Below are 13,045 nucleotides of genomic sequence, written 5' to 3'. Positions count from 1 at the left end.
GAATTATTAATTGCATTTCATATATTCCAATAAAAAGCTATTTAAGTATGTTTGTTTTTTTTTGTCATAATGTTAAATAAAAGAATTAAAATTTATTAATTTATTGTACAAAAAACAGAATGAAAGCAGGTGAAATGTAAAATTTTTTTTTAATAAAAAAAAAAAAAAAGCTAAATATTGTGAATTTTTTTTTTTTATATAATACAAAAAAGGTAATGAATTTAAAAGGAAAAAATCAGCAACACTTTAATTTTTACTTTTACTTTAGATAAGAAATCTTGCAGGTTTTTTAAAAATAGTTGTTTTAAATAGACTTTTTGGAACTTCATATCTTATTTTAACTTTCATAGCTTCATAACTCTTTTCGTATTTTATAGAAAATTACTTTAAATCATATTGAAGATATTTTCTTTACATGACTTAAAGTTTACAGAGCACCTGTAATTGTATGCTGATGCCATTATTTGTTTTTTATTTAAAATATTTATATGATAAAACCAGATTTATTGATTGTGAAGCTTTTAGATATTACAGCGATTTATAAACTTATATATTATTTGTACATATTGTATAGATTAGATTATGAATTTCCTTTTTTTTTAAATTAAAGTTGCAGTTTTTTTTTAAATTAAAGTTTTTGAGAATCAAATTTACTTACAAAGAAATTGTCATTCTTTGTTTTGCTTTGAATTTTTTAAGTTTAGAGGTTCTCTTTCTTACATAATCTGTTTTTCAAATAAGAATTGAATAAAAATGATTTTTTTTTTTATTAGTTAAAAAAAAGCTTAATACCATTATTAATTGTTTTTAATTAAAAACAAATTTAGAAATAAAACTTATCAAGCTGTTATTTGGTTATTATTTGCAGTTTTGGAAGATATTCTATGAAAGCTATTCCACATAACCTCATAAACATCTGTCCTTACTCTTATATCTGTGACTACGTCTCCGTTTAACCCTGTGAATACCATTTCGAATCAGATGCAACTTCTCCAAGTACAAGTAGGTTTTTTTTTTTGTTCTTAAAATAAAAGTTTGTTAAAAGTTATTTTAGCGATGGGATTATAGTAAGCAATGTCATGTTACTTAACTCTTACAAAAACAATTATGAAAACAGTTCCACTTTTTTGATATTTTTTGTATCTATAAAGGGTGTCTGTAAATTGAATTAATACTTTAAAGATATTACTAAAAAACCTTGATTCCATTTAAAGTTAAACATTTTTTTTCCATTTTTTCAAGTAAACCATAAATTATTTATGATAGCAGTTCATATAAAAAATCCTGTTAAACTTAAAAGAGACAGTTAAGTTGAGCAGTTATCTGGTATTTTATTTATGCATAATGGTAAGAAAAAAAAGGTTATCGGTGATTTCTGTATGATTTGAGTGTGTAATGATATATGAGTGTCAAAGTAAAAAAAAAATTTTTTAACAAAACTGCAGATTAAACCATAACTCTTGATAAAATATTTTTTAGTAAAAATTTTTAGTTTACTTAAATTTTTTCAAAGAATGTTTTGTAATTTTTTCAAAAAATATATATTTTTTCTTTTTCTTTTTCATATTCTTTTTACTAATAACTTTTTCTTCTTACTGTTTCATATTCTTCTGTTAAGATTACTAACTTTTAATGTAAAACTTTTAATTCAAATAATGATTAACTAGTTTACAGGCAAAGACAATTTTGCCAATTGAATTATTTTTAAGCAGTGCTGAAATTTATCAGTTACAACCATTTATTTACAGGTAGTTTTCCGTCATGGTGCTAGAACTCCAACAAATGAATCAAAATACAATGATATACCAAATGCAGAGCTTTATTTATGGGATAAGTCTGAACTTATGGCAACATTGCCGCATGTAGATATAGAATACAGAGTTCAGCTTCCAGATGGTAATAAAAGGCCTTCATCTGCAATAGATGATTTCTATAAAACAAAAGATCCTTTTAAGGTGAATGGTAAAGTTTGCTGTTGAAAAAGAGATATAAGTAGTTTAATTTTTAAATATATTTTTTAAAATTTTAAAAATAGCTTTAGCTAAATTTTAGTTCAAAAAGAAGCAACAAATATGCATTTGTGTTTTAATGTTTTGGTAATAAATATGCATTTGGATTATTTATTATAATAGAAGTGCTAAATTATTTGTTAAAATACTAAATTATTTTTCCTAAGTTTTAACTGCAGTTGTGTTACTTAGTTTTAAGACTTCATTTTCTCTTTATTTTATCTTCTTTCTTCCTTTTTAGGGTGGGTGCTTAGCAGGTCAGCTCACAATAATTGGGCAACAAGATGCATACATGCTAGGAAAGTGGCTAGGGAATGAATATATAGAGAAACATAAATTAATTAGTATGTACAACAGTAAAGATGTTTAGTAGGTATATTTTTTATTGAATTTAGTTTTATGAGATAAGATAATGCAAGAAATGAAAAATTTTTTCAATCAAATGCTTTGCTCCAGTATTTTTTAAAAGTTATTGTAGTTCAATTTCACGCAAATTACAAAACTAATAGTTAAAAAAAAGAAATTGATGCTATTTGTTTAGTGTTCGTAGTTCTAACATTGATCGCACAATATTATCAGCAAAGTGTGTCTTGGCTGGGATGTTTTCAAAAGATTGTTTTAAAGGTATTTACAAACTGCATGTAATTTTTTTGAAAACTTTAGTTATTTAAAAAAGTTTCTTCTGATTTGAAGCTCCAAGTTTCAAAAGAGCTTCTTATTTTTTTAGAGGTTCCTGTTATCATAACACATGAACTTAATGATGAAATTCTCTTTCCAAACTTCTATAATTGTGCTTATCTTAACAAGTGGTCTGCTCATGTTAAAGAGAATCTCTTTACAGTCCTTGGCCATGCAAAAGATTATGAACACATTAATAATGTTTTGGGTTGCTTGGATGCTGACATTAGTTTTATTGCTTTGAATGATTTTGTCACCTGTAGAAAGGTTTTTAGACTATTGCTAATATTTTACTTAGTTTTCCAAAACCACTTTTTTGAAGGTTAATGATCACTGTTTATTTGTATTTGTTTTTTAATTCTTTCAGGTTTGTTTCATTTTTACCCCTCAGTTGTAATAGAATAAAGAATAAAAAACCAAAAATATATATAAACTTGCTTGGTTGATCTTCTGAAGTTAATTTGCTTATCTAACAGTTAGTCTTCATTAAAAAAAATGAAGTTGAGTGGTGCTAAAGGTTTTGTTGTTCAAAATCAGTACAACTCTCCTGAATCATAAAGAAGTTTTGTTTATGATAAAAACTCTATAGTTGTTCTTAAACTACGTTCACTGAAGAACCTAAAACCATATCATATTAAATGAAATTTTTTTTCAGGGCTTAAAGAGATGCTAGTTTAAAAAGATTTTCTGAACTTTCAAAGCTTGTTGAGAGCATCAAAAAAAAAAAAAAAAAATTTAATAACATGCTTTATAGAAAAGTAGTTAGCTGTTTATGTTAATATTATGAAGTTTCTTGTTTGGATTTATTTAGAGTTATTTAGTTTTTCACGAAAATTCCATGAATGTATCAAATAAGAAATAAAGTTTGAAAAGAAATCTGTATTGAATTTTTTTAAATTTGAAAAGCTGATTACAAAGTATTCAAAAATATTTCCAAAAAGCTTTAAAATTATAGAGCAAAGTTAAGAGCATAAACATTTTGATGTCACATAAATGATATTTTGATGTCAAAACATAAATATTTCTAATCGTTGATTCATTTCTGCAACTACATCAGAATTCTATCAGTCACTTGTATTTATACTGAGGTAGAATTTACAATACTAATGAAATGGTTAGTGCACAATAACCTTTTCTTGATTGATTCCAAATAATGTTTTCAACTTTGTAAATTTATTTCTAAAAATATATCATTTCCAATTACATCACATCCCTGATAGGAGAAAGAAAAACATTTTTTGTAGGGTTTTAAAATTATATATATTTTTTTAAAATAAAAGCAACTCTAGTTTTGAATATGGGGATGAAAAGGGTATATTAAAAAGAAAATTTCATCTATTGACCAATAATGATATATTAGCAGTGGAAAAATCTTTCCTTTTTGATTTCTTTTTCAAATTTATTTGTATAACTTATACTTTCTTCAGAAAGATTTTTGACTTTGAAATGTATCTGGCAATTAAATACGCTTACAAAATATGTTTATTTTTTTCACAAAATTGAATTCTGACAATTTTTTGTTTTGGTTTTCTTTTTTCTTTTGTTTAACTTTTAAATTTTAAGTTCCTTTAAAAAGCAGATTTTTTAGACTTATTTAGAGTATTTAAAGCAGGAATTAAAAAGATAAGTTTCATTATTTTAGGCACATTGTGGTTCAATTCCTGTTCATTTAATGCCAGAAGAGTTTATGATATCGAAAAGGGCGGCAGAGCTTCAAGCATATCTTATTACTAGCAATGACAGGTGCAGATCTGTGAATAAATTTAGCTTGTTTGTTTAAGTTATTACAGTTGAGTGTATGCAAGTAAAAGTAAAAATGATCCTTTTTCAAAGTAGCTTGTAAATCTCTTGATATATTCTTTTGTTTAGACTTTCTGGTTTGAGAAGTGGTGTTGGTGCACTTGTTGATTTATTATGTTCAAGGATATCAGATTCCCAAAAGTGAGGGTTTTTAAATACAGTAACATTTGTTATAAGAACTATAACAAGAATTTATCATTGGGAGTGTAACCAACCTGAACAAATTTTTAATTATTTTTCTAAATACTATGAATTTTATTTTTAGCAATCAAAAGTTATATCTTTACTCAGCACATGACACAACAATCATTGCTTTATTATTAGTCTTTGATTTGTGGGATGAGGTGTGGCCTGAATTTTCTTCACATATTGCCTTTGAAGTGTACATTGATGAGGTATTTGCATTTTTTAAGTTCAGTACTTTATCAGGGTCTCAACAAACTCTATATAGTTTGGGCCTTGTGATTCCTTAGGATGTCTTAAATCATTGTAAAAAAGTTTTTCTATGTTATTTTCTTTGTTTTGTGTGTTCCTGTTGTCCTAAAAGCAAAGCTTACAAGGAAACTTGGAAATACTGCCTTGGAGACCATTATTTTAGAATTAAAGGCATCTAGGAAAATCTTGATACTGTTTTACATCTTAAGCTGCATCAATTGTCAATGAAGAAGTACCACTTGAATGTTTTTGAGACCTAGAAAATTCTAGAATGTTCTAAATCAGCACTGAGTCTGTCTGAAATCTAATGGAAATCTCGGCCAAATTTAAAACATCGTTAAACAACTCACAAAAGTTATTTTTAAAGGGAATACTGGTCATATCTTTTTTTTTTTATTCTGGACAAAAAGAATTTAACACTTACTAATACAAAAAAAAAAAAAAGATTTTGTGACATAGTTAAATATTATTTATCTTTTAGAAAATTTTCAAATATTTTACATTAGTTAATCACTCTATTACTTCAAAAATTGTGAGGAATCAGGGATTTAATAGTTCTCTATTTCCTCACTTTCCTCATCCTAAAATGTAAAAAAAAGCTTTTACATATTTTTGTATGTCATTGTTGTAAATGCTTGCTCATTTTTAATTAAAAATTGTTTTAATGTTTACTAAACTTAAGAGATACTCCATCCACCCTTTTTCTCTTTATGAACTTCCAGATTTTTTTTGTGCAAACAAATGCAACTCTGTTTTTTTTAAAGTGATTAATTAGAAAAACTTCCCAAAAACTTTTTTTAAACTGTTTTGATTTTGATGATAGATTTTGATTTTGTAAATACATTAGGTTGGTGAGAAGTTTGTAAGGATGTTATACAACACGAAGGCTATGAATTTAAAGATTGATGGACACATTGAATATTATCCATTAAATAAGTAAGTAGCAAAGACCTCACGTGAGATTTGCTTTTGCAAAGTTTGTCGAAAATTGTGCATGTCAAACAAAATAATAATCATGACCAAAAAAGTAATTTAATCAAATTTGTAAGAACAATAAACTTAAAAAGAAACAGTTATTTAGATTAGTCATAATTAGAATAATTACAGTTAATTAGAATAATTATAGTTATTTAGCAGAGTTTTAGAAATAAGGAATATCAACTAAAATAACTTTAGACAATTGATATTTTTGTTTTTCAACGTCGAAATTTTTTTTGCTTTGTTAAGTAACCCGCTAATATTTCGCTGGTTTTTAACATAAAACTGATTAAAGAAAAACTAGAGATGGATATTTTAATTTTCTTTAAAATTTTCATCAAAAGGTAAGTGACTTAATTTAATTTTAAACGTAAAAGTAAATTCATTTTAAAAATTCTTTTTACATTCACAGGAAAAAAATACTTCTAAAATGTAAATTACAAACAAAAAGTGAAATACTTTTTTACATGCAAAAGTAAATTACTTTTTAAAGTAAGGGATGTGTGTCTGTGATAAAAACAGCGGTTTCTGATTTTAATGCATGTATGGTCATTTAGATTGATGCAAACTTTTTACGGTTTAACTTGTTTTTCATCCTAATGGCTAAATTAAATTTAAAGAAAGAAAGCTGAAACGAGCAAATAGTATACACCTTGGTCAAACTGATTTATGGTGGTGAAATATTATTTTTGATGTTTCTCCTGAAAGAGTTTTGGAGGAAAAAAAACTAAAACTTTACCGGAAAAGAATGCAACAAATGATTAAAGCGTCACTAAACTACAGAGCTCTGTCTTAGAAGAAAACGTTATTTACAGCTCTATACTTTTTTTAAAAAAATCCGGATCTTAAGTTTTCCAACAGTTTCGGAATAGCAATATGTAAAGCATCGAAAGTTGTTACAAAAGTTTGTAAAGCAACATGCAATCAGCTTAGGATCACATTTACCTGCGTAAAACTTTTATGCAAAAAGAGAAAATGAAAAAAAGTTGCTTGAAATGATTCAAGCCTTTCTTGCAGTTGATAATGGTACACAAGTTCCAAGTGTGTGCCTTGTTTAAAACTCACAAGATTGTCACTGCTGTTAGCTGTATTATTCTCTAAATATTCCAGTTGTATATGCTCAAGCTATGTTAAGAATATTTCATGCATGTCAACTGTGTGCAGGGTGGTAGTGTACATAATTCTAATATGAATAAATTGAAAACAAACAGTTTGTCTATTATTTATCAATTAATACAAGGAATCATGATCTCCATTTTTGTTATATTGTATGATAACTGAGACATTACCTTAATCTATCAATGTATAAATCCGTCGAAATTTTTTGTCTTTGACTTTCTATTGACAACTTCACTAATGGCCTCAGAGGAGCTAGCAGATTCAGGTATAACTTAGTTCTTTATAAAAGTACATGATAGAAAATGTCGATTATCAGCAGTTAATTCACTTTTTTTTTTTTACTATTGTACTCAGCTGAAAAACTCTCAAACAGCATCAAAGTTGAATTTGTAGTAATAGCAGCGCTCCCCTTCCCCAAGTTTAGTAATAGTAGCGCCACCCCCTCCCCAAGTTTATGTTATAATATTCATACACATTTTCACACTTATCATGTTTGTAGATTAGTTTTGTTTGCATTAAAGTCCAGGCTCTTAAATGTCATACTATTAGGGGTACCCATAAAAAACCAATTATTTTTAGTGCGGAATATTTGTTTCAGACTGGCTCAGAGCGTGAATGCATACATACATGTTTTATTGCACAATGTAATATCTGTGACCTTGAATTTAGTGGCTAATGTGAATTTAAACGTTACTCTGGTGTAAAATGGCGGACGATCAACCAAATGAAGAACGTTTACGTCATTGCATGCTGTTTCATTTTAGATCAAGTGTTAATGCAACAGTCGCAACAAAAAAAAATTTGTGATGTGTATGGAAATGTATTAAAGGTCAATAATTGCCAAGTTTGGTTTAGAAAATTTTCCAATGGTGATTTTGACTTTTCTGATGGCAATCGAAGTGGGCGTAAGTTTCGACAGCGACGCTTTAAACACATTGTTGGAAACGAATCCCAAACTGAGTATCCAGGAAATAGCAAACACTCTTCAAACTACTTGGTCAGCAGTTCAAAAACATCTTCAAGAAATCGGAAATGTTTGCAGGGAGGGTGTATAGGTCCCACATCTATTGTCTGAGATGAATAAAGATCAACGGCGTACAATTTGAATATCTCTTTTGTGCAGGCAAAGAACTGAACCGTTTTAACGAAGAATTGTTTACTGGTGACGAGAAATGGGCCTTGTACAACACCAACAAGCGCACCAAACAATGACTTTCTCTAAATCAACGAGCTATACCCACTCCTAAACCATTCTTTACTTTAAAGAAAGTGTTATTGTGCCTTTGGTGGGACTGTGGGGGAATAATCCATTTTGAACTATTGAAACCGGAAAAAATAATTACGGCTGAATTGTATTGCAAACAATTGGATAGATTGCACAACCAAATGTTGGTAAAACGACCAGGTCTGGTCAACCGAAATGGAGTAATATTGCAACATGATAATGCCCGGCCGCACGCAGCAAAATTAACCCAAGAATAAAATAAGGCAGCTAAACTGGGAGGTTTTACCACATCCTCCATAGTCTCCAGACATAGCACCATCCAATTTTCATTTATTCCTTTCCATGGAACATCTGAAGAATAAAAATTTCAAAAATGTTGATGATGTTCAAACTTACCTAGAAGAATATTCTCCTTCAAAAGAAACTAAATTTTATGAACGGGGAATCAAAACTCTACCCACAAGATGGCGAAAGGTCATTGATAACGATGGAAATGATATAATTGATTAAAAATAAAGTTAAATGTAATTAAATTCTTTTTTTTTTTTTTTTTGTTACTTCTTAAATAATTGAGAACTTATGGGTACCCCTAATATTTGTCAAATTAAATTTATACTCAATAAACAATTAATTAAACGTTCATTTTTAGCGTCAAACGGGTTTTTTTCCAGCTTTTTGGCTGTAGAATAAAGTAACATTTTGATGTCTTACTACTTTGTATAAATACCATTTTTATTTCAGGTCGTGCTTCTGTCGCGCCTTTGTACTTTTCCAAAAATTAGTCTTGAGAGCGAGCTGTAGTGTTTAAATGTATCGTCTATCAAGGGTCAATTACCGGTTAAGAAACGCCTTAATTTGAAAACTTAAATTTAAATCCGAAGATTTCTGCAACGAAAATTGCAGCAAATGTCAGAGAATATCTTGATGTTCAATATATCCTTTGACATTCGCTGCAATTTTCGTTACAGAAATCCTCAGATTTACTTCGAGATCTCAAATTAAGGCGTTTCTTAACTGGTCATTGACCCTTGATGGCCGGCCTGATCTTTCTTAGATGTGTACTGAGCTAATTGTATCAAAGCGTTTGTTGATTGAATTAATTGTTGAGCAAAGTTTAAAGACACTTTTTGAATACTTTTATTACCTTTGTGCAATTTTATGTCTTGTTCTTTAACAGTAGTTTCTCTCGTTCGTGTATTTTTTGAGAAATTTCACTTGGAGTCATGTGGTTGTAAGTTTTATATGGCGTCATATATTAGTTTAGATATTCTTAGGTATGTAGAAACATTCGCACCGTTTATGCGACGTTTGCAAATGCTCTTTTCTTTCCAAATAACTATTTCATAATTGTTTTACACGTGGCCTACTTAAAGTATACGGCCTTACATTCTGCATATTTGCCGAAAAAATAGAAGGCCATTAAAAAAGAATTACTGCGCTATAAAAAGCAAAGCAAATAAACAAAATGCGTTTATTCTTAAAAATACTTTCTATTCAACAACAACAAAATTTCATTTTAAGAATTTTTTTTTATTTCTTACATTTTTCTAGAAAAAAAAAAAAAGAAATATCGTTTATTAAAAACTTGTTAATTTTATTTATTTATGTTTAATCATGCTTTTTTCGTTGCCTTTTTTTAAAACTTACTAAATCGTCCATAATATTTCCATCAGTAATTATTTTTCTTTTATTATTAATGAATATATTACTGATTGTTTTGTTTATGAGATTTATCCCAAGTTTTTGGTGATCAGAACAAAAGATATTTTTTTTGAATAAAAATTTTTTTAAAACAAACTGAGCAGTTGTTCTTAATGGCAAATTGGTGTTGTTCATTACATCAAAAGTAAAGTCTAAAATTGCAAAAGCATCACAAGTATAGTTACCCAGATTGGTAGATGGTATAGTCAATCCTCCCCTTGATAAAATTTCAATATATTGTTTCTCTAGAGAATCATAATCATCTACTCCAATCATTAGTTCATTACAACATTTACCAAATCTTTTTGAAATTTTCTTTGCAATATAACCTGCAATATGAAAGGCAACTTCTCTGCTTTCTTCTGACAAAGACAAATTATTTAAAGAAGTACACTGAAGTTTTTCCAAAACATTGTTTAAAATATTTTTTTGATCGTTAGTCTTTTTGAAATCACTATTGCGGATGTCAATGCCTTCTTTAACTAAACTTTTAAATGTCATAATTCGCTCCGAACACAAAACATCTTTTAAGCTCACCAAAAACTTGCCACCACTCATCTGTCTGTACTGTCCAAACTTTCTCTCTATTGGATCACTTTGAAATCTTGCAGTCATGACAAATTTATAACCATCGTTTAAAAGATCTTCAATTAAAGAAGCATGGCAATTAAGTGTTTGTTAAAATGCTGAACTAGTTTGAGTAGACATAACAAATTTCTCACAGTTCAAGATTTTTTGTTTTTCCCAATTATCAATCCATAATGCCATTGCTCGTAAAAATTCTGGTTTTTTATCATGCAAGATAGCAGCATTTCCTAAATAGTTATTGGAACAAAACTGGTTTTTACTATTAGCAATAATTCACCATTTATTAAACAATTGTAAAAAGCCAATAGCATCCTCACTAAAGGAAAGTATGATTTCAAACCAGCTATTGTACTTTCGTTAAACAAGTCAAGAGCTGCTTGAACATTTTGTTTATATTTTCCTGGGTGTAGCACTTTATTTGTTAGTTTCTTTTTCATGGACGTCATGAAACAGTTTCCAAGATACTTCTCCACCTTTAACTGTAATATCATCTTTAAACCCAATAAACTCAAATGGGGGAAACAAAAACCTCTTTTGATTTAACAAGTTGTTTTTCACATTTTTAATTAAATGTACTGCATTATAGAATAAATAAACTTTTCTGCAGTTATATAAAATTGAGAAGCTATCAAAGCCATTTTTGTATTCTAATAACAATTTATCAAATGCAGAAACATTGCTTGCATGATTATCACACACAATAGCTCGCACAACAAACCTACTATTAAGCAAAAGATTCAAAGTTTCAAGAATCTCATTTTTTAACCAATCACTATCAATTTTTACAACTGGAATAGCTTTTATAATGTATGGGATGTTTTCCTTAAAACTGTTTATCATAAAACAAACAACACTTTTATAGAGTTCACCAAAATTGTTTACACCTGTTATAGTTCCACTAGATCCAATAGTTCCAACACTAGAGTATTCGGCACATTTTTGTAAATACATTTCATCAAATACTATGCAGACATCTTGTGACATTTTGCCATCTTCAAGTAATAATTTTGCAGCTTTTAGTGCATCAATGTTACCAGAACAAATTTTATTTAATAAAGAAAGTGATGGTAATCGAAATTCTTCCAAAAGTAATTTGTAGGATTGCATAGATGTATAACGCAATAATAATGCATATCGAATTTGGTTCCCAGAGTAAATTGGTTTTTTTAGATATTTTATTTTTTCAAGCTCTTCAAAAACTGAGAAATTTTTTTCTGCTTGACTTCTTAAATAGGCAGGAACGTTTTCAAACAAACTTTTACGAGTTAATGTACAATTAAGACCATTACGAAACCATTTTGGTAATGGTACTAAACAACCCTTATAAAATAGTTTTACGTGTAAACTCTTGTCAACTCGTATACACTCAATAACTTCTGCTATAGAAAGCTCATTAAACAACATTTTGTAAAATACAATATGATCATTATGTTTTAGCATTTGGTAGCCACTTGGGCATGGAATATCAGCAATGCAATTTAAACTTTTTATTAAATCATTTTAAAAAAATTCACTGCTTTGATCATTCTGGTAAATACGTTTTGTTGGAGATTTTCTTTCCAAATTTATTGTCGGTATAGAAGATTTTGGTATAACATTTGGATGTATAGTTGGTATTGGTTTTAATTTCTTTATTAAACGAAATCTTTTTTCTTGTTTTCCATGTTTTAAATATTTTTCCTGAAAATGTTTTGAACAAATAACTGATGACTTAGTTGGTATCCAGTTTAGTCTATTTACAAATTTTATCCATTTTGTTTTTAATTCTTCATTTACAGGAAATAAAAACACTGGAATAATTAGAAAAACAGCCAACAACACAACATTTGTTGACCACTCTTTATTTTCAATATTTCAATTTTAAATTTATGAAGATTAGTTACACTTTTATTTAGAACCGCATACTAAACTGGCCTTCTATTTTTTCGGCAAATATGCGGAATGTAAGGCCGTATACTTTAAGTAGGCCATGTTTTACATATCTTTTTTCTTAGGGTTCTGGCAACGGTTGAGCGTTTTCGTGTTAAAGATTGGCGTGCAGAATGCGTTAACGAGGCTAACTAAAGTCTGCAAGTTTTTATCAATCTTTATCAAACGGATAATTTCAAAAACACAACCTTTTTACAAAAACTTCGCTAAGTTTAAATTATTTTCTAAATAAAATACAATGTGTGTGAGAGTGAGCTTCGTATAACTATAATTTTGATTCGAGTTTACTTTGAGAGGTTATTTTTTCGTCAGATGATTTTTATAAGCGTTTTTTTTTATTGCATAAGTTACGACATTAATAACTATTTTCAAAAATACGATTTTCATAAACGATGAACAGTTCATTTTATATTACAACATAACGTCATTTACTCAATTTATTTGCATTGCAGTTATGTAAATGTTATTCAAATTTTTTAGAAATCTCTTGGCTCTTTGATAATTAGTTTATTAAGTAATTTTTAAATCAATTTGTTAGCGAATAAAAGCATGCTTTTAAAAAGAAGTAGTGTATTCTGTACAT

At 28.2% G+C, this 13,045-nt stretch overlaps 1 protein-coding gene across 6 annotated transcripts; it reads left to right on the top strand.

Moving 5' to 3' along the window:
* The first annotated feature begins 176 nt into the window (after window positions 1–176).
* On the top strand, window positions 177–13,024 carry LOC145202471 (lysophosphatidic acid phosphatase type 6-like). 6 transcript variants are annotated; one of them, XM_090081545.1, is made up of 10 exons: window positions 177–1,002; window positions 1,749–1,955; window positions 2,251–2,382; window positions 2,551–2,633; window positions 2,737–2,954; window positions 4,330–4,430; window positions 4,557–4,628; window positions 4,753–4,882; window positions 5,770–5,858; window positions 12,528–13,024. In XM_090081545.1, exons 3-10 carry the CDS (start codon window positions 2,372–2,374, stop codon window positions 12,595–12,597), a joined length of 774 nt encoding a protein of 257 aa, XP_089937671.1. In that variant the 5' UTR covers window positions 177–1,002; window positions 1,749–1,955; window positions 2,251–2,371; the 3' UTR covers window positions 12,598–13,024. The 6 variants fall into 6 exon arrangements, with proteins under 6 accessions (XP_089937671.1, XP_089937672.1, XP_089937668.1 ...); XM_090081546.1 differs by lacking the exon at window positions 12,528–13,024 and adding an exon at window positions 6,458–7,108; XM_090081542.1 differs by having other exon boundaries at window positions 768–1,002; window positions 2,251–2,378.
* The last annotated feature ends 21 nt before the right edge of the window (window positions 13,025–13,045 follow it).

The sequence above is a fragment of the Hydra viridissima genome, unplaced genomic scaffold, assembly GCF_058129835.1.
Source record: "Hydra viridissima isolate aposymbiotic clone 2 unplaced genomic scaffold, HvirCarnegie_v1 scaffold_3, whole genome shotgun sequence".
Lineage (NCBI taxonomy): Eukaryota > Metazoa > Cnidaria > Hydrozoa > Anthoathecata > Hydridae > Hydra > Hydra viridissima.
Note: the sequence above shows the minus strand (reverse complement) of the source record. Positions and strands in the feature narration are given on the sequence as shown.

Bases quoted from the DNA above. Each gene is read 5' to 3' on its own strand.
- LOC145202471 (XM_090081542.1), top strand. From the start codon at position 982: ATGCAACTTCTCCAAGTACAA. The intron at 1,003-1,748 runs GTAGGTTTTTTT...ATTTATTTACAG, and splicing joins TGCAACTTCTCCAAGTACAA to GTAGTTTTCCGTCATGGTGC. The intron at 4,629-4,752 runs GTGAGGGTTTTT...TTTTATTTTTAG, and splicing joins AGGATATCAGATTCCCAAAA to CAATCAAAAGTTATATCTTT.